We start from the raw sequence: 25729 nt of genomic DNA, 5'->3' as shown, positions 1-25729 counted from the left end.
CTCTGCCTAGACCTAAAACTTGGCGAAAGTATCGGATGTTGCCGCGTGCGCACCGCAAGAACTATGAACTTTAGTTCTAGAAATCTTTTGGAGGCTATAATACAACATAACATAAGCGAGTAAATTGATTTATTTATTCAGCCTTTAGAAGGAGTAGGCTACAATTCTTATTAAGCCTATGTTAGTCCGTATAGTTTGTAATTTTTTTTTACAATAATTTTACATTTTTTTAAATATTAAAAGTTTTTACAATAATTATTTTAATATGAATGCAATACTGAAAGTTTGGTTTCTGTACCAGGAAATGTTCTGGTAATTATTCTATTTATTTTAATTAATTTGTTTGTTTATGCTTTTGTTGTTTGTTTGTGTTTGTTTATTATTGTGCTTAGGTGCTCTTTGCATGTCGGTCAAAAATGATCGAAATAAAAAAAAAATTCAGTGAAATTAATGTAGGCTACTATATTTTAGTTTGCTAATGTTTTGTATTTAATATGTTGTATTTATAGGGAATTTATGGTACAAAATTATATTTATGCTGTATTTATAATCCATTTATTCACTTTTTGAGCATAGACCTGAAAATGTAATTTCCAACTTAACTGTTGTAAATCTTGAATGCTTTAGAGAGCACAGAGTTTGATCTCTTTTCAAATATGACACTTAGCAGATTATTGGTGACGTGAAGTTTTAAAAAGTGAACTTTAAAAAAAATTATAGAATTTTACGTTTATTGTTATGAAAAATATGCAAAAATACTATGTTAATTTAATATGAAATATATATTTTCAAAAAACATGTTTAAAACTCTAAAACTGGAAGAAAATCAAAGCCATAGCCTAAATCTAAACAATTTGTGTTCAAAAATTGAGCCTTATATCTTAATAAAAAAAACAAGAAGAGCTTTCAAAAAGATTTTGTTTGGACGCACCCAAATGAAAATCGTCTCCCATTTCTAATGCAGTCATTTTAGAAAACCTTTTCAAATCATGTCTGCCTGTATGTCTATATATCTATCTATAAGCTGTTTTTCTTCTTGCTTCTTTATTTAAAATGACATTTGTGTATCTTGTTCTAAGAGACTTATAAAACTATTTTTACAGCGTAGGCAGTGGATGCCTCACACTTGGAAACTTGGCAGTGTTTCTGATGTTGGCCTTTGCTAGTCTCTTCACTTTGTTTCGGGTTTAAAGTTCCATAGTCTTTGGTAAGTCTGATCAAATCTCTGTTGATGGATAACCAGGACAGGATTTCAATAGCGTTTCCATCATGGGAGGCGGGCATGATTACAAGGACACAGTCTCTAGCTTTCTTCTATAAGCCAAGTGAGTGAGGTTTACCTGCACAGCTCTTTAGCTAGCCTCCATTATACCCTCACCCCCTAAACCTCACTCCTATCCAGGCCATGGCACTAATGCGATAACCCCCGATAACCAATAAAAGGTGCATCAGATTTTGAACCTTTTAAGGGTAAATAAAGTTTTTTATAACAGTGCAAGTGTATTTATTAATTTGTAACAAAAATGCATTCAAGAGTTTATTCAAAGAAAGCTGAGATTGTTCTGACACATTTGCAGAATGAGGAATGACAAAATGACTAAAATGCTGGCTCAACAGAACCGTAAATCTCCATTGAGGATTGACTGATGACATTGCTGGCATGGAACATTCATTCAGTGAGGGCACTTCACACTAGACAGTAATTTATGGCATAGAATTATAAACAAGACACCAGACATCTACAGGCATGAGCCCATGGCTATATGCTGATTTCACGCAGCTGCCATTTTGAAATTGCTCCGGTGGGAAGAAAACCGGAAATGTCGCCTTTTAGAGTCATAGATTTGAGTCAGACTATTGTTGTGTTTAATGTACAAATTAGTTATTCTAAAAATGTACATTTCTTTATAGACTACAGAAGCTATAGCCTACTATAAATAAATATTTTTTTATATATAATTCAGAATGTAAAAAAAGAAGCAGGAACAAACTATATACATATCCTATATTGGATATTAACATCCACTAGTGTAAATCACGGCAGCAGCAGGTTTGTAGTCCAAGGCATTGTTGTCTATCCGGGGTTCTATCTTGGGTTCTTCCCACCAGAGCCTCATTTTTGATTTCAAAATGGCGGCTGCATGAAATCAGCTTGTTAATGACTGTCCTCTTCTTCGCTGCCTTTTTTTTTTTGCAATAATAATAAATACATAACTCTTTTCCTAAAAGGTACAGTGATTGGAAGAATATATCCTCTCTCAACCATTACCATAAAGCTCAGACTCATTTTAACTCACCATTGTACACTGACATCATTGTTACCTCATGCAGTGTGAATGTATGTAGCCTACACGTGATTGAATGCAGATGATTATTTTTAGCAACAGATTGTTTAGTGTTCAGCTGTCCTAGCTCCCATATCAGGATGTCACTGTTTATTTGTAGCCTGCCCTTGTTGGTCAACTTGGCTGTTGCGATCTCATTACTCACATGTGTAAATTTGTTATAGCCAAATAAACACATAAGAATGAGCCTATTAAAATGCTGCAGCAAGTGTGTCACTGTGTGTGTATTTGTGTGGGTGCCTGGTTGTAGAGATTCAGGGTGGATTATTACTTGTGTGAAACAGATTATTTTGTTTATTTCATCATTCAAAAAGCAAAAATATCACTGCTCCACCTCAGAGAATGGGAGCTGTTAAGAACAAAATGGAGAAAAAAGAAAAACAGGTAATCAAAATAAATATATATAAAATCAACATTTGTAAATGAATAGTTTTATGTTTCTCCATTTTTAATTTGAATATGCTGTTCACTATAGCAGTTCTTTCCCTCACTAAAAAAGTTATCTTGTACCTTTATATTTTTGTCTGACTTTCAAATACTTTTTTTGTTGTGATCCTCATCTGATTGTCTTGATCCATGGCTTATAACGCTTTATTGGATTTTAGATTTTTTTTTTAAATCCTTATGGGGGAAATTAATGGAAAAATACTAAAACAAATAAACAAGTTCACATTTTACAATTTCGCTTCAGGTTCCATCGTCCCAAAGTCAACAGTTTTAATAGGTTTGGTTAAATGGCTGAAAAAAAGGTCTGTGGTGGTGAACACATAAAGATAGGCTACTTTCACATTTTATTCTATGAAATACAATAAATCAGTATTACCACACTCGTGGGACTACAGAGGCTGTCAGGGAGATTACGAATTCAGGTAGCCTGTAGGGACACTTTTTTTTCCAGTGAGATAACTTGTAAAAAGTGGGACAGGAGTCAGGACACTTCTTTCCAGTGACATAACTTGGAAAAAATGTCCCAATCAACTGACCCCAATCAACCACTAAATGTCATGCTGAACAAGTAGCCTAAAATTAGTCCACTTTTACAGCCTTGTTATGCTTATAATTTTGCTCTTGTATTCTAACTCAAACTTTCTAGGACAAAGATAAAAACTGAAGACTGTGTGGTGACGTTGAAGTCGTCGGTTGAAGAAGACCTTCCAGCGACTGCATTTGGCCTACAAAGTGGTCATAGCTCCACCACTTTATCCACATTATTTTTCAATAAGGTAGTAAGGTGTTTTTTTTTAATACACTTCCGATTTATTAAAAGCTATAGGGAAATAACGAGACAAATATAAAGTGCAACACATCCTCTGAAATGGTATCCTGTTGCTATAGTTACTTCTTCAAGCCAACAGTTGCGCCTTTAGTTCGCATGGAAATATGCGCCCTGAGACTATTGTTAATTAGTATGGAAGCTAGCTTCCATAAATTAGCCTACCTTTTCTGGTTAACCAAACATTTATTTATTTGTTTCACTATGTGTGTGTGGTGTGTGTGTGTGTGTGTGTGTGTGTGTGTGTGTGTGTGTGTGTGTGTGTGTGTGTGTGTGTGTGTGTGTGTGTATGTGTGCGCGTGTGTAGGCTATTAAATATACATTATTACAGTAGCTGACATAGTAGTTATGCATATTAAAATCACCTATTTATAAACCTCCACACTCTGGTTTAACGGAGGAGGTCTGGACTGAATCCACAACTCGTTACGCTAATCGCTGCTCACACTGACTCTGAACAACTGACTGAGACTGGAGGCTCCGGGCGCCGGTGATGCGACGCAGACCGTCGTTGATGTCTGTGTGCCGTGATGTGTGTTGCGTCTGAGCAACAGCCCGGAGTGTGTTTGAGTCACTGTGATTCGAGTTGACAATCCAGATATGTGGTGCTTACAATGCACCGACGACCAAACATGCAATAGAATTGAATGGGAGCTTCTGGGAAATTCACAGGGATTCTTCTGTGACATTTAGCCTACCGCGCGATGGAAGTTAAAAAAGGGATTTTACATTACATTCGGTTCTTAAGTCCTCAGTGATATTTTATAAGTGGAATGGATTGGGAAAATATTTTCGGGAACGTGTACGAGAATACCTGTTCGCGCCAACTTTTTTTTCTCTTGAAGAGTGGTTCAATGTAAAAAAAACTTTAATGTGGCATTACACCGGTCCCTAAGAATGGCGATGATGAAGGCGAACTTGAGCTGTCTGGATAGTTTATCCCGGGGAAACACCAGCCTCCCCGCCAGGAACACGTCTCCCGGTGTAGCGGCCACCCTCGCCGGCGTGCTGATCTTCACTACCGTGGCTGATATCCTTGGAAATCTACTGGTCATCCTGTCCGTGTACAGGAACAAGAAACTGAGGAATGCAGGTGTGAAGAACTCTGCAATGTCAGGCAAATACCAAACATTATATGATAAGCTTTTATAGAAGATACTTCTCTTTTTTGTTTTGCTGAGTTTGTTTTTGTTGTGTAGGCTATAGCATGCATAATACACTTATGTAAGTTAAAGCAGGATTGTTTTTTTGTGTGTGTGTTGGCTGAAGTTGTTCCCAGCTGCTGTTGTCAGTTTGGCATGAATCATATCGTTTTTCAGTTGATAGAGGTTCATTGCAATATTGGAAACAGGATTGGTCATAGTAGGCTTTGGCATTATATCAAAAAAATTGTTAGCATTGATTTTCTTTGTGTACCCTGTTTTGATGCACCTTTTCCCCAGACTTACATAAGAGGCACCAGCAAAACATTGCTGTCTTTTTGTGTTGTATGTGCAACAAAACAAAATAGCTTATAAGATGTTGAATGCCATAATAACGTCAAGTTTTTGATGTAAAGAAGTGTCAGGAAAATGTAACCCAATAGGCATGATCGACTCATTCAACAGAAGAATGTCAGCAAACAACTCATTTTACAGGTCTTCATTTTCTACTGCAGGCTGTATGTTGAAGAAACAATTACTAGATACATGAGACTTTTATTGGGCTCTAGTGAAAATTATTTTTCTAATTTATTACATTTTTTAATTGCAAATGATATGTTCAGCAATATAACAATAAGAGTGAATTAATTTGAAAAAGCTGATGATCCATGTTAACCAGCATGATTTGAAAATACTCCAGAGAGCATCTTGCATGCTTCACTGGTGGAAAATCTGAAAATCCCAATGGTTAGTGTCCCAAATTTGATTACTTGACTTAGTCAATTTGTTGTTCTCATCTTTCTTATCTCTTTGTACATCTGTTAAAGGACCTGTCGCTAGGTTGCTACATTATCTGATTTCTTTCTTTCTTTGCTTGTAATCTTATACAGGTGAGAGTGAGAGAACATAGCTCCGCTTGAGAGGGGTATATGTCTATAGATTTCACTGCTATAGTTATTTAACATGATTGGGCAGCACATGGCTGTTAATGACCATAATCTCAGAAGGGCAAACAGAAGACATCTGTGTGATCCATTCCATCAGAGCTGAAGTGCTGTCATCAGATCAGACCACAGTGTGGTGTTAACACATGTTTAAAGAGCTCTGGCAGTTGATTTGAAAAGAGTTTTTAGTTATCCATGTTGGGTTTCACATGAGATGCACGTCAATCATAATGAGAAAAGCATGGAGTGTGGATGGTGTTGTTCTCCTTGCATATTCCTGTCATCAGACAGTCCGATCTCTGCAGCTGCTCCTAACTGTTTAGACAGCGTGTCGCATTCTCACTGCCTCAGATCATGCGGCTTTTTCCCAGCCTGCCCTGAGCTAGAAGTAGAAGTTAAAACACTGCATGTTTGCTTAAAGAATGGAAATCCAGCATTGCTGGATGGACGAACACAAGACGCTTCGCTCCAAACACACATGCACATTGTACACACTTACACGCATGATCAGTGTTCGCACCTATACTGCTTGAGTCCATCTCGTTAGGTTCTGGAAAACTCTGTTATATCAGAATCATGTGTGTGTGACGATGGGAATGCTGTGGGAAAAAAAGAGACATGCAACCTGCCAGTGCCAATTTAGTGCTTTCTCTCTCTTTTTTTTTTCTATTTATGGACTTTTAATGCCTTTAAGCACAGGACAAATGGAGAGAGACAGGAAACCATGGGGACAGAGACAGTGATGAAGACATTACACTGGCTCTTTATATTATGTGTTGTTGGCTTTTTGTGCTGATCATGCCACTACTAAGGCATGATGTTTGTGTTTGTTTGAAGAAAAGGTTGTTGGGGAAATTTATTCTCAATAGCATTTTAACTAAATGTGAATGGGCAGTTGTGCTCATTTAATTCTATTTTTCAGTATTACTTGTTGACAGTATGTTGTAGTTTAGAATGATAATTATGTGCACTGGAAAAAGCAGTTCATTTAACCATAAAATGTCACGGTAATTGGCAAAAAAGTAAAATACTATTATTAGTATTAAATGCATTTTGTCTGTATTTTGATAAAATGGCCAAAATGTTGTTGACTACATGAGCTCAGCAGGAGACGTCCAACAGGAAGGATCTCTTGTGTTCAAGTGACAAAACAATACAATTCATTTCAAATGAATCATGCAATAGGTACAAATTACCACACAGTATTAAATGTGCATTGAGCGATATCACGCATTTTCTAGGCCAAAGCATGTTTTGTCACATACAGCAAACACCTCCTCACTATCCGCTAGCTGCCTGTCCCCTGAACACAGTGTAAAAACACGGCCCCAGGCTCCACAAACGGCAACAAAAACAAACTGGGCTAACCCGCACCATGAAAACATAACAAACAGTGTTCCAGCCAATGACCAACAAGAAGGATTTGGGGGTGGGGTTTGGGGGGGTCAGTGCGCGTATACATGAAGTGGGGTGTGGAGGAGAATCATGAAGAGGGAAGTTAGAATTATATTCTCTGTTTCAGATTCTTGTTTGTGGGAAACATGTAAAGTAGTGTTAAGAGGTCATATTATTGCATATGAATCCTCGTCGAGGTGGGAGAAGCTTAAGCGCCTGGCTGAGATAGAATCCACACTTCCATCTTTAGAACAAACATTTCGTTCATCTAAAGCTGACCTTAACACTACTCTTGAGTTGAAATATGAATATAAGTCTATTGGTCCCAGCTGCTGTTGTCAGTTTAGCATGAATCATATATTTTTCAGTTGATAGAGGTTGTTAATTGCAATATTGGAAACAGGATTGGTCATAGTAGGCTATGGCATTATATCAAAACAGTTAACATGATTTTCTTCGTGTGCCCTGTTTTGATGCACCTTTCCCCCAGACTTACATAAGGCACCAGCAAAACATGGCTGTCTTTTTGTGTTGTGCAACAAAAAAAAATATCCTATAAGATGTTAAAAGACATAATAACGTCAAGTTTTTGATGTGTAAAGAAGTGTCAGGGAAATGTAACCCAAGGCATGATCGACTCATTCAACAGAAGAATGTCAGCAAACAACTCATTTTACAGGTCTTCATTTTCTACTGCAGGCTGTATGTTGAAGATACAATTACTAGATACGTGAGACTGAGAAAAATAATTTTTCTAGTAGAGCCCGACCGATAAAGGATTTTGAAGGCCGATACCGATACAAATATTTGTTGGTTTTAAAATCCGATATTCCGATATATCGGCCGATATTTATTTATTTATTTTTTCAGAAACATGCAAGAAAACATTAACAGATTTCCCTAAGATTAGTTATTTGTAGTTATTTATGAGTTTTAACTAAAATAATATGATAATGCATTTTAAAAAGAAACTTGTTTCTTTTATTGTCACAACAGAACAGACTGATGATAGTGGCATTAGCTAGCTTTGTGGTTAGCTAGTCTATGATGAGCCATAATGTAGCAATGAATAACGTCACACTGCAAATTGTAAAACATAAATTTTCAATATAACAGGCCAAGGAGAGATGATACGTCTCATTGCTATAACTGTCACGCGCTATTAAAGAAATACTTCAGTCACATTGTCAAAAGTTGAAAGGACAGTCAGTCAACTACATTGTAACAATGTAACGTAATTATTACTAGCTAATTCTAGCTAATGGACAGGTGGGGAAATCAATTTTTTCGTTTTTCTAAATGGACATTCATGTTCGCCTAACCAACGCAAGGAAAGGGGAGGAGGGTCTAGCCTCCATTTTGTTTGACAATACTTCGAACGTCAACAAGAAGTGACGACACCCAACATCGCTTAGAGCACATTTAAATACGTTCTGATCTATATAATTTTTTTCATCTACATTTTATAAATGTCATTCATACATTTTTATATCTATATTACATTTTAGTAATTTTATATTATAGTCCAGTAAATACAAGTTTAGTCAAATCTAAAGAAAAAAACAAAATAAATATGGACTAATATATGTGATCTGTTACTTCGAATATTTTCACGAGTAAACTTAAGCCCCTTCCTCTTTTGTTTTCCTCACAGCTCAGAGCCGTCGGGTTTGCTTATGGGTGCTGTGCGGGTTCTGGCAGCATGATTTGGGTTTAATCAATACTCCCTTGCCCCCGTCTTCTGTCCCATCTTTAGAACGGAGTGGAGATTGATAGCTTCTTAATCTCCAGCTTCAGTTGGCGTTCCCTCACACTGTTCAGGAGATTCTTGCACAAATTAGATCTCCCAAAGCCAAGCATCCAAGCAACATAAAACCAGTGTACATATAAACAAAAGTACACTGCCGTTCAAAAGGTTAGGATTGGTAAAAATGTAATGTTTTTGAAAAAGGTCTCTACTGAAAATGCTCACTGCTGCATTTCAGTGTCTCCATTAGCAGCATCCTAGCCTCTGCAGTTGGTCCATTACACCTCACCTGAAATTGCAGCAGTGTTTGGCAGTGGCACACACTCAGGGCTGCTGATGAACAGATGGCTTTCAGAGGAGAGGCAATAAACTATTCTCATTGTGGCAATGCATACTGACATTGAGGGAAGTTCGGCATTGGCAGTGTATGAATTCTCTACATTGGAATTCAACCAAACACTGAATCAAGAGTAGCCAGCTAGCGCTACCTTCCACAGACTCCATTCCAACCTGCTCCAGTATGCTACAACTGTCTGTAATTAATTTTCAAGTAACCCTGAACACCTTAATTAGCTGGTTTAGGTGTGTTAATTTGCTAAAAACATGATTAAAGGTACGTTTACACAACAACAACATGCTTAAAACAGAGAAGTTTATCATTTAAAGCAGTGATCTCAAACTCAATTCCTGGAGGGCCACAGCTCTGCACAGTTTAGCTTCAACCACACTATAAAATCCAATTAGTACACCTTAATTGAAAAAAGCATGCAAACCGATTGCACTCAAAAAATTGAGTAAAGTGAAATAGGAATAATGTGTAGTCCTAACAAGTGCATGCTTAGTAGTGTACACTTACAAGAGAGTTCCAGTAACTTAAAATAATTTCTATATTATACTTGATATTTTACTTTCCAGTATCTGTGAACCGAGGAAGTGTACTCCCAGAGTGCATTGCGGCATGAATAAATTTATTGCTTTATTTTACTATTTTTGGCTTTATTACAATTTTATTTGCTATCGTTATTGGGGTTATACTGAAAAGAGACAGCAAATAAAATTGTAATGTCTAATTAATTAAATGAGTTTTTTAAAATGTTACCACTGTTGTGGTTTGCATGCTGAATGTTGAAGTCTGTGTGTGACTCAACCTAAATTGCAAGATATTGTCACAAATATAAAGGGATTATATCAACCCAATTAAAGATTTATGCCATAAGCGTTAGCAATAAAATGTTAAAAGATCATTATTATACATGAAATATATTTATGTTATATATAATTTATTAATTAATTTAAGTATGTGTGTTTGTTTGTATATATATATATAAATTACTTCACTTCCTTTGAAATCAAATAATTATGATTTCAAGTTGCATCACTGCAAACAATTGGAAGAGAACCATAATATAAATTAAGTTTCAAGTGCGCAACCAAAGGGAACATCAATCACAATAATGGTGAGAAAGGGAAATCAACAAGTCAACTAAAGAATTTTGATGTTCTCCCAAAAATATTTAGGTGTATTGACAATAACACTCAAGATGACTGGAAAATGAGCGAATGCAAATTGAAAATGGTACTCAAACCAGTCAAGTAATGTTTACAAGGTTTTTCTGAGTAACGAAAGCACACATGCAAACAGTACGGATTACTAAGAAATTTTAAGTAAGTTCAACAAATTATTGCACTTTAAGTAAAGTTAACATAAAATTCTTAGTAAGAACAATGTTAGATTTTACAGTGCAGCTCCAACTCAAGTTTCTAGTAATCCTGAAGACCTTGATTAGCTCAATGGATCTCAGCTAGTCGTTAACTGTGTCCTCGGTATAAACCTCACTTTGTGCTGCTTGCTGAGGAGAACACATTAGCAACTGAACATTATGGCTACTTAGCATTCGGGTAGCCCCTTTTGCACTCCATAATAGTTATAATTTTGAGTTTGATGGACCATAAATTCTGTTAAAGGCATATCAGTCTAAGCAAAACACACACTCAATTAATGAGAATGTGTGTTCTCACCACCATTCCCTCACACAATAAGCAGACACACACAGCAAACGTCAGCGTATGTGTCTATAGTTCATGTTAATGCTCTTATATGGTCATTTTCTGACATGAATGGGTTTGAATTGAGTTATAATGCTTGTGTGCAGATGGAGAAGTGTTGAGATGGTGTTACAGTGATTCTGAAAGTCTTTGATGGCATTGGTGATGTTTTCTTGCTTAAGCTGCGGCCTCAGGCACAACTGTCTGACCTGCTGCACTTACTGTCAGTTTACCAGACAAGCTCAACAGCCAATAGAATACCTCACTGCATTTTTTTTTACAATAAAAGAGTAAACATAATCTTTTGAATATCGCAGTATCAAGATGTTTAGATAGCTGGAGTGGGTTTGATCCGTCTGTTGGCAGAGCTCCCGAGCTTGGCTGTTTTATATGATTGGCTGGCATACAGGAATAATTCAGCATTAAGTACTTATGGAAATGAAGGGGAACATATTCCCTCTCTTACTTGTTCATGCATACACATAAACACGTGCAAACACACTGCTTAAAATACTTACATAAAATACATACATTTGTGCACCAAATAACCTCCTTAGTTTTGGGAAGTGTTCTAAAAATTCAATGTATTTCATTCTGAATTACTCTAAGGAAAGAACTCTAAAGAACTCTTACATTTGGGTAAGTATTCATTCTTTTACATTACTTTTTTCTGGTTCTGGTTTAAATAAACAGATTTAAATAAAAAATTTATTAGAAATATATGTCAATAAAGATTTGTTTGTTTATTAGTTTGAATTATGGTTAAAAGATAGAAAGACTGGCGTAAATAAGCAACATGCTACTTGTTATGTAACTTGTAAGGCATTACACTTTACTTCTTAATGCCTCTCTCATCTCTTTCTCTCTGTGCCTCCACTCAGTTATTTTTATTATACTGGGATGTAGGGGCAATATGGGTGTAAATAACCCTAGTGCTTACGTATCTAAGGTGCGTGTGTGTGTGTGTGTGTGTGTGTGTGTGTGTGTGTGTGTGTGTGTGTGTGTGTGTGTGTGTGTGTGTGTGTGTGTGTGTGTGTGTGTGTGAGTGTGTGTGCGTGTGTGTGTGTGTGTGTGTGTGTGTGTGTCTTCAGAGCAATTTTGGGGGCTGGTGGTAGTCACCAGTATCTCATGAGATTTATTATCCAATAATTTAACACACAATAGATGGCAGATTTTAATGTTACACATATAATGGGCATCTGAGTGAGATATAAAGATGAGGTGCAAAGTTATAATAGACTGTCTGATCTGTGTGTATTAAAATACGCATGTAAAATACATTTCAATATTAGTTAATTCCAGCATAAATGCTCCAGAGAAGCTGAGTCAGACTATCCATTAAATACATTTATGACAGCACACACAGGCAGATCAGCCAACTCATCCTCACTGATAACTTTGGCTCAGAGAGATACTTTGGGAAAGTAACAGTAATTGCATTTAAATTGTCTCCTCTGAAACTCAACAGTGAACCACAGATTACTTATCTTTTTCCCCTCAGAGCCAGATTTAGAGAAAGGTCAAATCCAATCTTTTGACTTTTGGAAACTTCTGACAGAACCACACTTAATAACATGTATAAAGTATAAATAACATTGTATAAAAATACATGTATATATACATTCTTAAAAAAAATAAATGTTCTTAATTGGCAATGGCATCTGGTTCCATGAAGAAACTATAATATCCATGGAACCTTTCTAAAGCACTAAAATTTCCTAAAATTATTCAAATGTTCTTCACACTAATGTTGGATCAGGGTTGGAGCTAAACTCTGCAGGACAGTGGCCCTCCAGGACCAAGTTTGAGAAACCCTGGTCTAGATGGATAGTGGATGCCATTTCGATGGCTTATTCCTCGGTTGGTCAGGTTTGCCCTATAGGTGTCAAGCCCCATTCGACCAGGGGCATAGCTTCGTCATGGGCATTGTCATCTGGTTTTCCCATCCAGGATATTTGTGAAGTGGCCGGCTGGTCCTCGCCCTCCACATTTATGAAGTTTTATAATATGGAGGTGCCTTCCCTGCAGGCGAAGGTACTTTCAGTATGACAAGGCCCGACGGTATTTGGTCATGTAAATATGTTGCTGTGCACAATCACACACTGTAGAGGCCAAGCCCAAACTTGAAGCCCCTGGGATGCTTTCCCGGGATTGACGCACATTACCATGATAGATTAATGAAAGTCCAAGTCTTCTTTGCTGTTAAAACCATGAGCTCAGTTTATTTCCATCATATCGCCATATCCAGACAAACTTCATTACACATGTATTTGAGAGTCATAAAGTTGCTCCTGCTGCTGCTCATGGACAGCTAATACTAATTCGATCTCCGGCTCTGCAAGATTCAGAAGGGAATGATTCAGATTCCTCTTGGCACAGCTACTAGAAGACGAACAACTGTCAGACAGGTTGCTCACGTCACATCTATGACATCGAGCTCAGTTTGAGCCTGCGCAGTACGCTCAGCCATCAGGAAGTTATTGCTTCTAATTGACTTCACTTTTCTCAGTTGAAGTCTATGGGGTCGCTGTGTACATTTCTTTTACTGTCTATGGGTTTTACTCTCTACACGACAACCAGGGTGTCCGCGGGGTTTTAAAAAGTATTAAAAAGTGATAAATCAAAATTGTCAAATTTAAGGCCATTAAAAGTGTTAAATGTAGTCTGAGATGTATTATTTTTTTAAAACTAGCTATTTTTTTTTCCAGACTATCAGGTATCCTATTTTGTGTTTGCGTTAGTCCGTATAAATATGGGCTTTAGCTTATCTGGGCACAATCAAAGATCTTTCATCTCTGTCTATGTTTGATGCTGACGTCATATTCAGTGGCTGGACGATATGACGATATATAGAGGCTATATAACCCTGATATAAGTGATCACCCGGATTTAGACCTACCTATATTGTATTTATAAAACGTTCACAGGCAAATTTGCTTTAGCCTATGTAGATCTATATATTGCTTTTATTTCCCTTTTATTGAAATCAGGCAAACATAAATGTCAGGTGACACGATTGCTGCTGCATGTCAATATCCGTGAATCACTGGATCTTTAGTAAGTTGTTAGGAGTCCAACTATATTGAGTCCAACATTTAGTTTAAATTGATCAAATTGTTAGTTTTAGTCGCATTTTCGTTTAATAGTTTCCCCTATTAAATCCAGTCACGCAGCAGATCTTTTGCCACTCAGTCAGGTTGAGGGGGGTTGTACCGGTGGGAAAGTGATGTCAATGCATTCCCTCTATTGTTTGGTGTGTCAAAAAACATCAATGTCAACTGGATGGGAGCTAATGCACTTCGGTCGCAAATGCAATCCACTAAACATAAAAATGGAATGCATGCTTTAAAATCTATTCGTTTTTGTATGTTATAAATGTCAAAATCTGTGTAATAGAAAGGTTGCTGGTTAACACTTGCAATTCAGTGTCGTGATGGTTTTAAAACAAATTCTGAAGGTAGTAAAAAAGGTATTAAAAAGTAGTAAATTTAACTTAAGGATTACTATATACCCTGGACAACACTATAACCGGTGTTTCTGAAGGGACGGACGGCCGAACCACGTAAAAAAAAGTAGCCTGCCCGTGTCCATGTGGACAAGGCCTTAGAATTTGGCAACACATTGAACAATGTGGAGGTGCCATTATGGTAATTAGGTGTCAGTTTGATCTCCTGTGCTGGCAAAACATCTGTCCATTGCCCCATCTGCGCATAACCAGGTTGCTTCTGTGTTATTTCACTATTCTTTAACACTGGCAAAAAGTGTTTGCCAAACATTGTACCCTCTTTATTAATACCAAAATAGTGTAGATATTAGGGCTGTCAACTTTAGTCGTTTAGTTGACTAATCGGTCGATGCCGTCTTGGTCGACTGATATTCTTATTGGTCGACCAGTTGCATTTTGTTTTTTACCAATAGAAAGAATTTTTCAATGATTTACTCCTTGATATTTATTCATTTATATAGAGTTATTTATTACTGTATTCTAAATATAATTAGCCTATGCTTTGTCCCCAACTTTAAAATGCTTTAATTTAGGCTATTTTTGTAACTGCGCCACAGTTTAGCGCACACACATGATAATACACTCGGGAACCGCACCTGTGGCTGGCTGCGCTGCTGCTCGCGCTCGGTAAGGGATGCTGTATTCATTCAGTTAGAACGCTGCTTGTTTTGGCTTTAGTCGACATGTCCAGGAAATCTAAATCTTTTGTCTGGCTGCATTTTAAAACAAAGACGACAAGACTGTGGAGGGAGGCGATCGCGACGCGTTGCTCCATTATGAGCGCGCAAGTCGCGCGCCTACATTTGAAATCGAACTTGAGCACGCAAAAGACGTGAGCAGCCTTTTAACGGCTATATCATGCTGACTCAATAGATTGTGTTTTCTTAATGTTTTTGTTTTTATTTGTACACTTGACGCATTTGAAAATAGCCTAAATAATGCAAAAAAAAACGAAAATAAACCTATACACGGTCCTACAGCCTATTATTAGGATTGTTTTTAAGTTATTTGGGGTTTTTTTGTGTGTTGTTTAAAACGCCTTGATCGTCAGGACGAAAGTTAACCCATAGCTTTGAAAGTAAAGAAGAATATAAAGCTTGTATAAACGAGAGCTTTTGTTGGGATTTTTCATTATGTGGTCAGGTGCGCGATTGTGACTGTTACTATAGAACAGAGCTCTTGACTTTTTGCAGTTAAAAAATCACTTAATTTTCAAAGAATTGTATTATTATTATAGTTTTATTTATTTGTGATGTTTTTTCGTTGCTGTTTTATAAATGCTCAATGACAGTTGTTTAAAAAATGTTTAATCAAAACATCACGTTTTTTTTTTTTTTAGTCGACTAATCGTTATGCAGGACTCGACTTTGGTCGACTAAGGATTTCTTTGGTTGAATACAGCCCTAGTAGATATCTGTATACATTCTGCCAAACAGCCTGAAGATTTGACTGAAATAGAGTAGCCTATGCTATTTCAAATTCCGAACCAATATTTTTTCATATATGGTTGGGAATTATGGCTTAAATGATGTCAACTGTAAAGGAAATCAAGGTGGAGCCAATTATATCCACTGATGAGTCATGCCCAGTAACACCCTATTGAGAAAGTTAAATCTTTTTTTAATGTTGAGTTAAGAAACATAAGAAAAGGCTTTATGCTGAGATCTCCCATGTGTCCTCCATGTGACTCATTTACACATGCAGCTCAGGGTTGTACATTTGTCCTTGTGTAGAGTTTGTCATGAGAAGTTGTGAGAAAGGAAACCAATTAAACTGTTCTGTTCAGGATAATCATGTGGATTTATTGAGATCCTCTGGCTGTCCCAGGAACTGTCCTGATTTGAACCACAGGCACAATAAATCCTGTTCTTTTTCTCTCTCTCTTTCTTTCCCAAACATGATATATGAGTCTCCGTAAAACAAGCATGTCATTATTACACTGTTTTTATGCTCCTCAACCTTGATGAGGAATAAAAACAAGAGGAGACCCTTCTGCATTAAAGCTGGAGGATAGTGATAAAGGAAAGGTTCAGTATTCACTTCTTATCTCTCATAAACCATGGTGTTATTAGATGTTGAAGTACAGTTCCTTCAATATTTTATACTCTAACTTTGGGTCATGTGACTTTGATCCTCTGACAGCTGTGTAGGTTCATTCTGATACTAAGTGACCGACCGCAACTCAAAGTCATCTGAACCTCAACTATAAAGATAGAGGAAAACTATGCAAATATGCTTCTTTGTGTTTAAATGACACATTACATCTTTTATGTCTTGTATTTTTTGTTCTTTACGTATTTAGGTACTTCCATGTGTTATGTTGCTGTTTGTGCAGTTTCTGAACTCCCTGAAAAGCCTCGATTGTAGTCTTGAGTTTTATTCCAGGAACGTACACGTCACAATATTCCTCTTTTACACAAAAAAAATTCCAAGGCCTGGTTGAGTTGTGTTAGTAGTGTGTTGAATCTCGCGGTCACAGTAAGGGGTAAAATTTCTGAAAGACACTCAAAGTAGTTGAGCAATCACAACACAGTCAAGTCGTCTAATAAGAGCACATTGCGCTTTTTAGAAGGAGGGGCTTCATAGAAACTGGAATTAAACAGAGCGTGAGAGATAATGAACAATATTATTTTTATAATATATATATATATATATAAGCATGAAACTTAAGTAGACCCCAAAAACAAAAGACTTAAAAGACTCCGAAAAAGCAAGAGATTCCTTTTTTTTTTTAGGTTTTGTCCAAAATACTTTCCCGCTCAGAAACTTTGTCCGCCGCCAACAGCACTGACTCTCCATATAAATGTCATTGTAAATGTCAGTGCAAAGAACCCGCAGTGACCTGTGCGCAATTCCCTGACCATTTTGACTCTGTTGCCAGAGGATCCATTTCCACAGACTAAGAAAGATGTCAAAAACTGCTTTATGGAGCCTAAGGTCCGACTTGAGCTTAGATTTTGCTCGGGTTTCAGTGATGAGCTGCTGGAGAGAATCAGATCACTGAGGCATTTGTGTTTCAGCCGAAAAGATATCTTGACATTATGTCCAATTGTACAAAATTGCTTACATTTGATCAGCTGAGTTACATAAAAATTAACCTATCAATCAGGATTCTTATTAGAGTAGAGCAAGGTGCTAGCATTTTCTTTTTGATCTAATATTGCTGATATTAATATATGATGATTATTATGATACTTCTGATCATAATTTAACCCCAATTCACAATGTTGTAAAATTTACATATTTATGTGTGGATAAAAAGTTTGTGAGCAAAATTTAAACAGGTTAGTTTTAACAATAAATCTACATATTTCTAAATGGAGGAGCTTGTGGATGCAGTAAGTAATTTGCATAATCATTTAATTCATTGTTACTCAAAAAAAAATTACTAGGCTACTTTAGAAAATAGCCACTCACTGTTAATTAATTTCTAGTAATATATATATATATATATATATATATATATATATATAATAAAATAATAAGTCTACCGGGAGAATGCTTTTTTTGTTTTTACATTTATGTAAAAAAATATGTGGTTTTAGTTTGAAAGAAATTAATGGATTATGATTTTGTCACAATTCACCAGTCCTTTCGCCACTGCACTTCATTTCCCATAATCCCTCCCGGCTCACACCTGCACACACTTCACAATCATCCACACCTGCCATCATTCATTCACTCTCATCGTTCATCTGCTGCTCTCCATTTAAGCATTCACCATCTACGACCACATCCCAGGGTCTCGTTGTTTGACTCTGAACTCTACCTGATTACCTATCCGTGGATTAAGTCGAACTGTCTTGTCATCGTCTGCTAGTCTTCAGCCCACCTGCCACTTCTCTTCTCTACCTGCAACAAGACATTCATTCACATGCGAGTATCACCAGAACCGTCTGCAATCAAGAGACTCATCTGCCAATCACCTGTGTGTCATTCAATAAACTCAAAGGGGAATAAACTCATAAACTCATTTGTATTTTACCTGTGTTTGCAATCTTCTGTTCAATGACCAATTTCATGCATGAATTATTTTACGCACAAATATGTGTATAATTACGAATAGTGAATCAGACTTATTGTAATTTCTAAGGTTAAAATGAGTAATTATATAGTAACATTGTATTTAAAGTTGTATTTAAATTGTAGTCATTAAACTGGTTGTTTTCAAGATGTAAGACATTAAAAAGGGGTACATAAGAGATTTTTTTACAGTGTATTTGCTAACTTGGTTTGTTTTTTTAGTTTCATTACTAGAGCTTATGATACATCTTCAGTTAATTAAATAAATAGTTTAACACAACACATAGATTTGATATTTATATGCAAGTATCAATTATATCAATATAGATTTTATAATTATGAATTCTGCACACTTCGCCATGAATAGTGTGGATGATTTCAGCACAGAGAGATGAGATGGCCCTGGCTGTTTGTCGTCCTGTGTTTGATGCTTCAGGTTATTGGACTTGTGGTAGACTGATGGCAGGAGATGGTGGTCTTGTCAAAGCACACTTCATGTCAGCTGTGGTTTTGAGTTGACAAATGTTTGGCAGGCTGAGACACTAGTCAAAATGGCACTATAGATTTAACTGAAATGGAAGGATAAATCATGCTTGATGCTAAAGGTGACATGGTGAGAAAGGGGCAGATTTGGGGCTGTCTAAAATCCATTTTTGTGTCTGTGTGTGATTGTGCTCACCAAGCAGACATAATCTGTAACTGAATCTTGTTTCTTTTTTGGTTGGGGTAAAAATGGAGAGACATCAATGGAATCACTGACCTCCAAGGAAGTAGTTCAAATGGGAAGGAGGCATAAATGTTTTACTCCAGCATTTTATAGGAGACAGAATACCAGAGACTTAAAAATTTGCTTTTTATTATAATACATTTATATATATATATATATATATATATATATATATATACTGTATATATATATATTTAATACAAAAATAGTATATTTTAAAAAAAAATGTTACCCAGTCTAATCACTTCATAATACGTTGCATATAAGTGGACAACATCATTGTTAATATCAGTTTGCTTGAATCTGTTTCACTCATGAATGCAACCTTCATGAGCTATCAAGTTTTCCTGGCACATAATCTTTTCAGCTCCTTTGGTTCAATTTGGACTGTGATGAAGGGAACCAATCATTGAGGGTTCATGAATGAGCAAAACAAATGTGACCTGATTGAGTCAAGTATTGCGAAGAGTCAAAGAATAATTGGAACTGCGGAAATGAGCTGCATTTGAATTCAGCAAAAGATTTGTAAATGTTTGTTCTTTTTGAAAGCAACTCAATAAGAAATGCATTTTTGCAAAGACACAATGAGGTCATTTTAAGAGAAGATGGATGTGTCTGGCCATTTTACTTTTGAGACTGAATTACTCTGCTTTTAAAGACAGCTTTTATTCTCTTTATCTATAGAGTGCAATAATAATAATTTTGGTCAAACTTTAATTTAGGGTCAAGTTCTTACTATCTAAACTATTAACTTAGACTTTTACCACAGTAATCTTAATTGCCGTTTATTAATAGTTACGTTTAGGTATTGGATTAGGGATGTAGAATATGGACATGCAGAATAGAGTATATATCCTTTATAAGTACTAATACAGCCAACATCCTAGTAATTTGCATGCTAAAAAGCAATTTAATAGTTAGAATTGGGCCCTAAACTAAACCTTTACATTTTATTTATATTGAAATTTTTTCAAACCCAAAGTGCTACACCACATAGACTAATAATAATAAAAACAGTAAAACAATAAAAAACAAGTAAAAAAAGAGAATACAAACAAACAAATGTAAGAAAAAACACTCAAAGACAATAAGCAGATTTAAAAAGATGCTTCTTAACTATAGATACATTCATACATTGATGTAGCCTCAGCCTCATTAGAGGCTGTTTCTATGGACCGCTATACGTGCCGTCTGCCACATGGGATGGTCAAAGATCTGCAACCGTAATCTGCAACCAGAAGCTGTGCAACGTTGTGGCCTCATACTGTACGATGTTGTACAATGTACAGTGTTCTTGCATCCATGCTTTTATTTAATCCAAACAATTTGTAAGAACTGTAATTGTAGAGTTAAGGTCAGGGTGCGCTGACATAGTAGATATCAGGGCAACATATGTGAAACAAAATGGGCCCTAACAGAGAACCCTGTGGGACACCCTGCTATACCAATGTTGGTTCCGATTTATTTTATCCCAAACTGGAAATGAACAGTGAGATAGGATTTAAATGGTCATTTGGATGATGCCAATAAAGTCAAGAAAGAAGTCAACTTGTTATCCAGAATTATATCATAGAGGAACGCCTCAACCTTGTTCATTGAACGGTGGATTCAACTGAGTGAAACTGATTTTGAAAGTTGCATTCCTGAAGACTGAGGATATTGAAGTGAGCATAAACTTCTTGAATAAATATGATAGGAGACAAATAATGACCCAGTAAAAGAAATTCCGAAAAAGAGTACCTTATAATGTTGCAGTTCCAGAGCCTTGGTTTCATATTTCACAAAATCAAATTAACGTAGACAAGAATGACAAATAGAAAAAAGAAATCAGCATACTGATATCCAATATTCAAAGTTTATTATAACCCCAAAGGGTGATTTTTGGTGCTGCATAAAATTTGTAACCATATTATACAAAACACACAAACAAAAACACAACATTCTGACAGATTAGCCCATACGTTTAAAAGCCTTACAACAGTGGGAATAACACATCTTTCAGCTCTATCTTTCTGTGAGACAAACTGTTCAAAGCTATTTGACAACCCAATCTGCTTAATGCAAATAATCTTACTACCTTGGTTGATAATGTTAATCAATGAATTTTGTAGTTTACATGACCATTCCAACTGCATATGGAAAAGTCAGAGTCCTACTGATATCCTATTGAGTCTCTGAAGATGGACTTTTTTTGCATACTGCCTCAACATGAGTATCAAAACACAAATTATTATCAATGATAAGCTTAAGATATTTGTAACTGCTAATTCCACCATTTGACCTTCCAAGTAGAATTCTTGACGTAGAGTAGCAAATGTCATTCAGCGATACCCAAGTGGACCACCAGGCCGACAACGAATCCACACACAACCTCAAGCTCATATCATCGTTGATACACACAGGGCCAGAAGAAATGGATACCAAACCACCAGTCATATTACATTAAACAAAATTTAACTAAACTGGAAAATGAAATAAAAATAAATTATTTGATTAAATGAAAACTAAAATGCATGGGTTGAGAAGCAGCAGTCAACTGCGCCAGCATCCTCTCTCACCTAAATAGTGCGAGGAGACTTAATAATGTTAGCCTGCAGGGATGATAGTTATTACAGCTCCTCCCTAATCGAGTTATGAATTACATATTGGTGTCTATATTCTGTCGTTCCACACAGTTCTGACTCTCTCTCTCTATCTTTCACATACACACTCAAACACAGATAAATGTTTTCAAACAAACATTTGTTGATATCACAGAGCAAGAAAAGTCTATTATTAAGTCTACTATTATTCTTTCTTTATTGGCAACTCATAATCTGCTTAGCTTTTAATTAATAAAATGTAAAAATGTTGTTATTTACTTTATAATATGTGGTGAAATTTTAAGGAGCAACAAAAGGGACATGTTGCATGGGGCAAAATATGAGCTCATGGGAGGAAATAAAATATTCTAATGCTTTTGTGTTTGCTCACAAAGGTTTTTTGTCCCCCTTGAGAAACTTTCCGAACACAAAGTTTCTTGAGGGAACACAAACATTTTGCAAGCAGATGCAGTTTCTCGGGGGAACGCAAAAGCATTGAAATGTATTTTTTCCTCCCATCTCATATTTTTTCATATTTTTTCCTTTTGGGGCTCTGTATATGTTTTGCCTGGCTGCATTTGCACCTTAATTTCCTTTAGTAAAGTATCTGTCTAAATAAAATAAATTTAAATGCAAAGTAAAATGAAATAATAACATTACAACATAATAACAAGGATAAATAGACAAGTAAACAAAATCAATAAAATTTAGAAGGATACAAAATTAAATTGTAATAGGGTAATAGTAACATTTTTTAATAATGGTTTGGTGACACATTTACTCTTTGTCCCTCATAGTAGCTGGCAAAGGCATCCTGTGCACTGCAGACCTTGTGGTCCCCTGAAGGGCATTCACACTGACAGGGATTTGCAGCGACAAAGCAACCGGAAGTCATTCATTTTCAATGAGAGTTGGTGATTTGAGGTGACATGAGCAACAGAGACCGTTGGCGATGCAACAAAGTTGAGCAGAGTTCAACTCTATGCAAATGTACAATGACATAATATGACTACCAATGACAGTGAAGAGATTGGAGCTCATGTGATGCACCTCATGATACAAATAGATACGGGGGGGGGGGGGGGGGGGCATCTACTAGCAACACTCTCAATATTGTGAATATTGAACAGTTCACCCAAAAAAGAAAAAAGTCAGTGGGGTCCATGTTGTCCACTGGCATTCAAATATAATACAATGAAAATTCTGTCATACATATACAGTAGGGATGAGTAAATGATGATGAACTTTCATTTAAGTAAGACTTATTTACTTTGTCCCATTGTTGTCATATGGTTTATAGTTTCTTTCTTCTAAGATATTTATTCATTTATTATTTTTCCATAAAATGGAGGTCAACTGGGTCCAATGTTATTTGGACTGCAATGACTTTCACTATACCTTTTTTATGCAAGTAATGGCAAATAGTTTTATTTTTGGGTGAATTAATCATTTATTTACTTTACTTTACTGTTGTGTTTGGGTTGTCCAGTTGCCCTGTGCAATTAGTTCAAATAAATTAGATAATTAAATATATGTAAACATTTAAATACAAAAATATGTCACTCTCTTTTTCTCTCTCGCATAGGTAACATCTTTGTGGTGAGTCTTTCTGTTGCTGACCTGGTGGTGGCGCTGTACCCCTACCCCTTGGCTCTGTTCGCTATCTTCCACAATGGCTGGACAATGGGCTCCCTGCACTGCCAGCTGAGTGGCTTTGTAATGGGACTGAGCGTGATCGGTTCGGTCTTCAACATCACGGCCATCGGCATCAACCGCTACTGCTACATCTGCCACAGTCTTCGCTACGACCGACTGTATTCGCGCAGGAACACCTGCCTGTACCTGCTGCTCACCTGGATGCTAACCGCTTTGGCCACCGTGCCCAACTTCCTTGTGGGTTCCCTAAAATACGACCCACGCATCTTCTCCTGCACCTTCGCCCAGACAGCAAGCTCCTCTTATACAGTCTGTGTTGTTCTGATCCACTTCCTTCTCCCGCTGGGTGTGGTTTCTTTCTGTTACCTGCGTATATGGACATTGGTGATTAGGGTCAAAAGTCGTGTCCGGCCCAATCCAAAAGCCAGAGCAGCTGACATGAGGAATTTCCTGACGATGTTTGTGGTGTTCGTACTGTTCGCCGTATGCTGGGCGCCCCTGAACTTCATAGGACTCGCCGTGGCGGTTAACCCTGCAAGAGTGGCGCCTATTGTCCCTGAGTGGCTGTTTGTTACCAGCTACTTTATGGCATATTTCAACAGCTGTCTGAATGCTGTCGTCTACGGGTTGCTTAACCAGAACTTTAGGCAAGAGTACAAACAGATTCTCCGTGCTCTCTGCACCCCTAGAGCGCTGTTCATTGAAAGCTCCAGGTGCAACACTGAAGCCATGAAGAGTAAACATTCACCGGCGGGAACTAATAATAACGTGAAAGAGACCAACATGTATAAGGGCAGAGAAACACATACTCTTTTCTAGTAGATCACTCCCCATTTACCTAACAACCACAATATAAGGGTACAACAGGCCAAGAGGTGGACATGGGTAAAATGCGCATATGTTTTTATTCTCCCAGATTGCAGAAAAAATCCCCACAGCACTTTTCTAATCATCTGCGGTTCATGAAACACTGTGAAATTTGGGATTATTCTTGATGTGGTCGTGTGCAGAAACACAAAGTCAATTCTGAACTAGGTTTATCTAATATTTAAGGTTTTTAAAATGTTATATAGGGTTATATAGCTAAAATAATACAATTCAATCCAAAAGATATTAAACTGGGTTGGGTCAAATGAATATATATATATATATATAAGAATAGTATTTGGGGTGAAAGTGTCCCTATTGCTATACAGGCACATTAATTGAACTAATAATAAGCTGGCTGACTATTATGTTGGGTAATCATATATATATATTTATAAAATATTATTTATTTTCACTGTTAAGCCATATTAAATTATATCTTCTGAGTAAGAATATTTCAGAATCTTTTAAATCCAATTTGCATGTTGTTGTTGTTGTTGTTTTTTTGTTAATGAAAGGAATATTTATTGAATTAATTTATGTTTTTGGATAAATAATATGGTACAAACTTTGTTGAAGGAATTTTGAACAAGTATCAACTTATAATGTAATATATTTTGCATAATAATGACCATGCTTGCAAAGTTGTGAATAGAATACTGTTTCTGGGTCTAAGTCTCTTGTCCAAGTTTCAAGTGAGAAATTGATTATCTCAACAGACAAAAGCCATTTATGAGCACTATTTATTTACAACACACTAAAATTTGTTTCCATGGATATCAAAATGTCAAAAAGAATCACTGTCTATCCATCTGTAATTTCACTATGGAGATAAAGGTTATGATCATGATTTATTTGGTAGTACACTCTCAGTACAAAAGCATTAATTAATAAAAATTCAACAAAATTACTGAATAGGAATATTTTTTTAAACCTCAACTGAGCTATACAAAGGTGTTTGTCAAGGGACAAAATCTACATTAGGTGGCAATTTAGCACCATCGTACCATATATCTATTCTACAGAAGTCTGTGTGGAGGCTATGAGATGATAATGGTATTCCTTGTAGAATGAACATTCTTTAATAAATGGAGTGGTTGTCAGCCTTTTTGTGTTTTTATTTGAGCAGACTTGAGCTAAAAAACAGAGAAAATAAGACTGCAGACTGTCGAGTCTGTCTGCTCTTGAGTTCCTATAGATTGGCTGATACCATGGCAACTGACACTGAAAAAATATGTTTTGATGCTCTGTGAGTAAATTCCTTTGTAAAGTCTTTGTATATGGATGATTTACATATCAGGTGCGTCTCCAAGTTATGGACTGAAAATATATATATATATATATATATTTTTTTTTTTTTTTTTTTGCAGTAATAAAAAAGGAAAATAAGACTGATGCTCATACGAGTAACACAATTTTTTTTTTTTTTACTTTTGCAACAACAATTAATTTATTGAAATATTTTTGATATACTGTA

At 36.3% G+C, this 25729-nt stretch overlaps 1 protein-coding gene across 1 annotated transcript; it reads left to right on the top strand.

Annotated features, from left to right (window-relative positions):
* The first annotated feature begins 3988 nt into the window (after positions 1-3988).
* Positions 3989-25616, top strand: mtnr1c (melatonin receptor 1C). Its single transcript, XM_039658362.2, has 2 exons — positions 3989-4711; positions 23315-25616. Exons 1-2 carry the CDS (start codon positions 4516-4518, stop codon positions 24202-24204), a joined length of 1086 nt encoding a protein of 361 aa, XP_039514296.2. The 5' UTR covers positions 3989-4515; the 3' UTR covers positions 24205-25616.
* Positions 25617-25729: the final 113 nt, after the last annotated feature.

Source organism: Pimephales promelas, chromosome 4 (assembly GCF_988280905.1).
Source record: "Pimephales promelas chromosome 4, fPimPro1.hap1.1, whole genome shotgun sequence".
In the NCBI taxonomy this organism is placed as follows: Eukaryota; Metazoa; Chordata; class Actinopteri; order Cypriniformes; family Leuciscidae; genus Pimephales; species Pimephales promelas.
The sequence above is the reverse complement of the archived record's forward strand: the minus strand, read 5'-3'. Positions and strand labels throughout refer to the sequence as shown.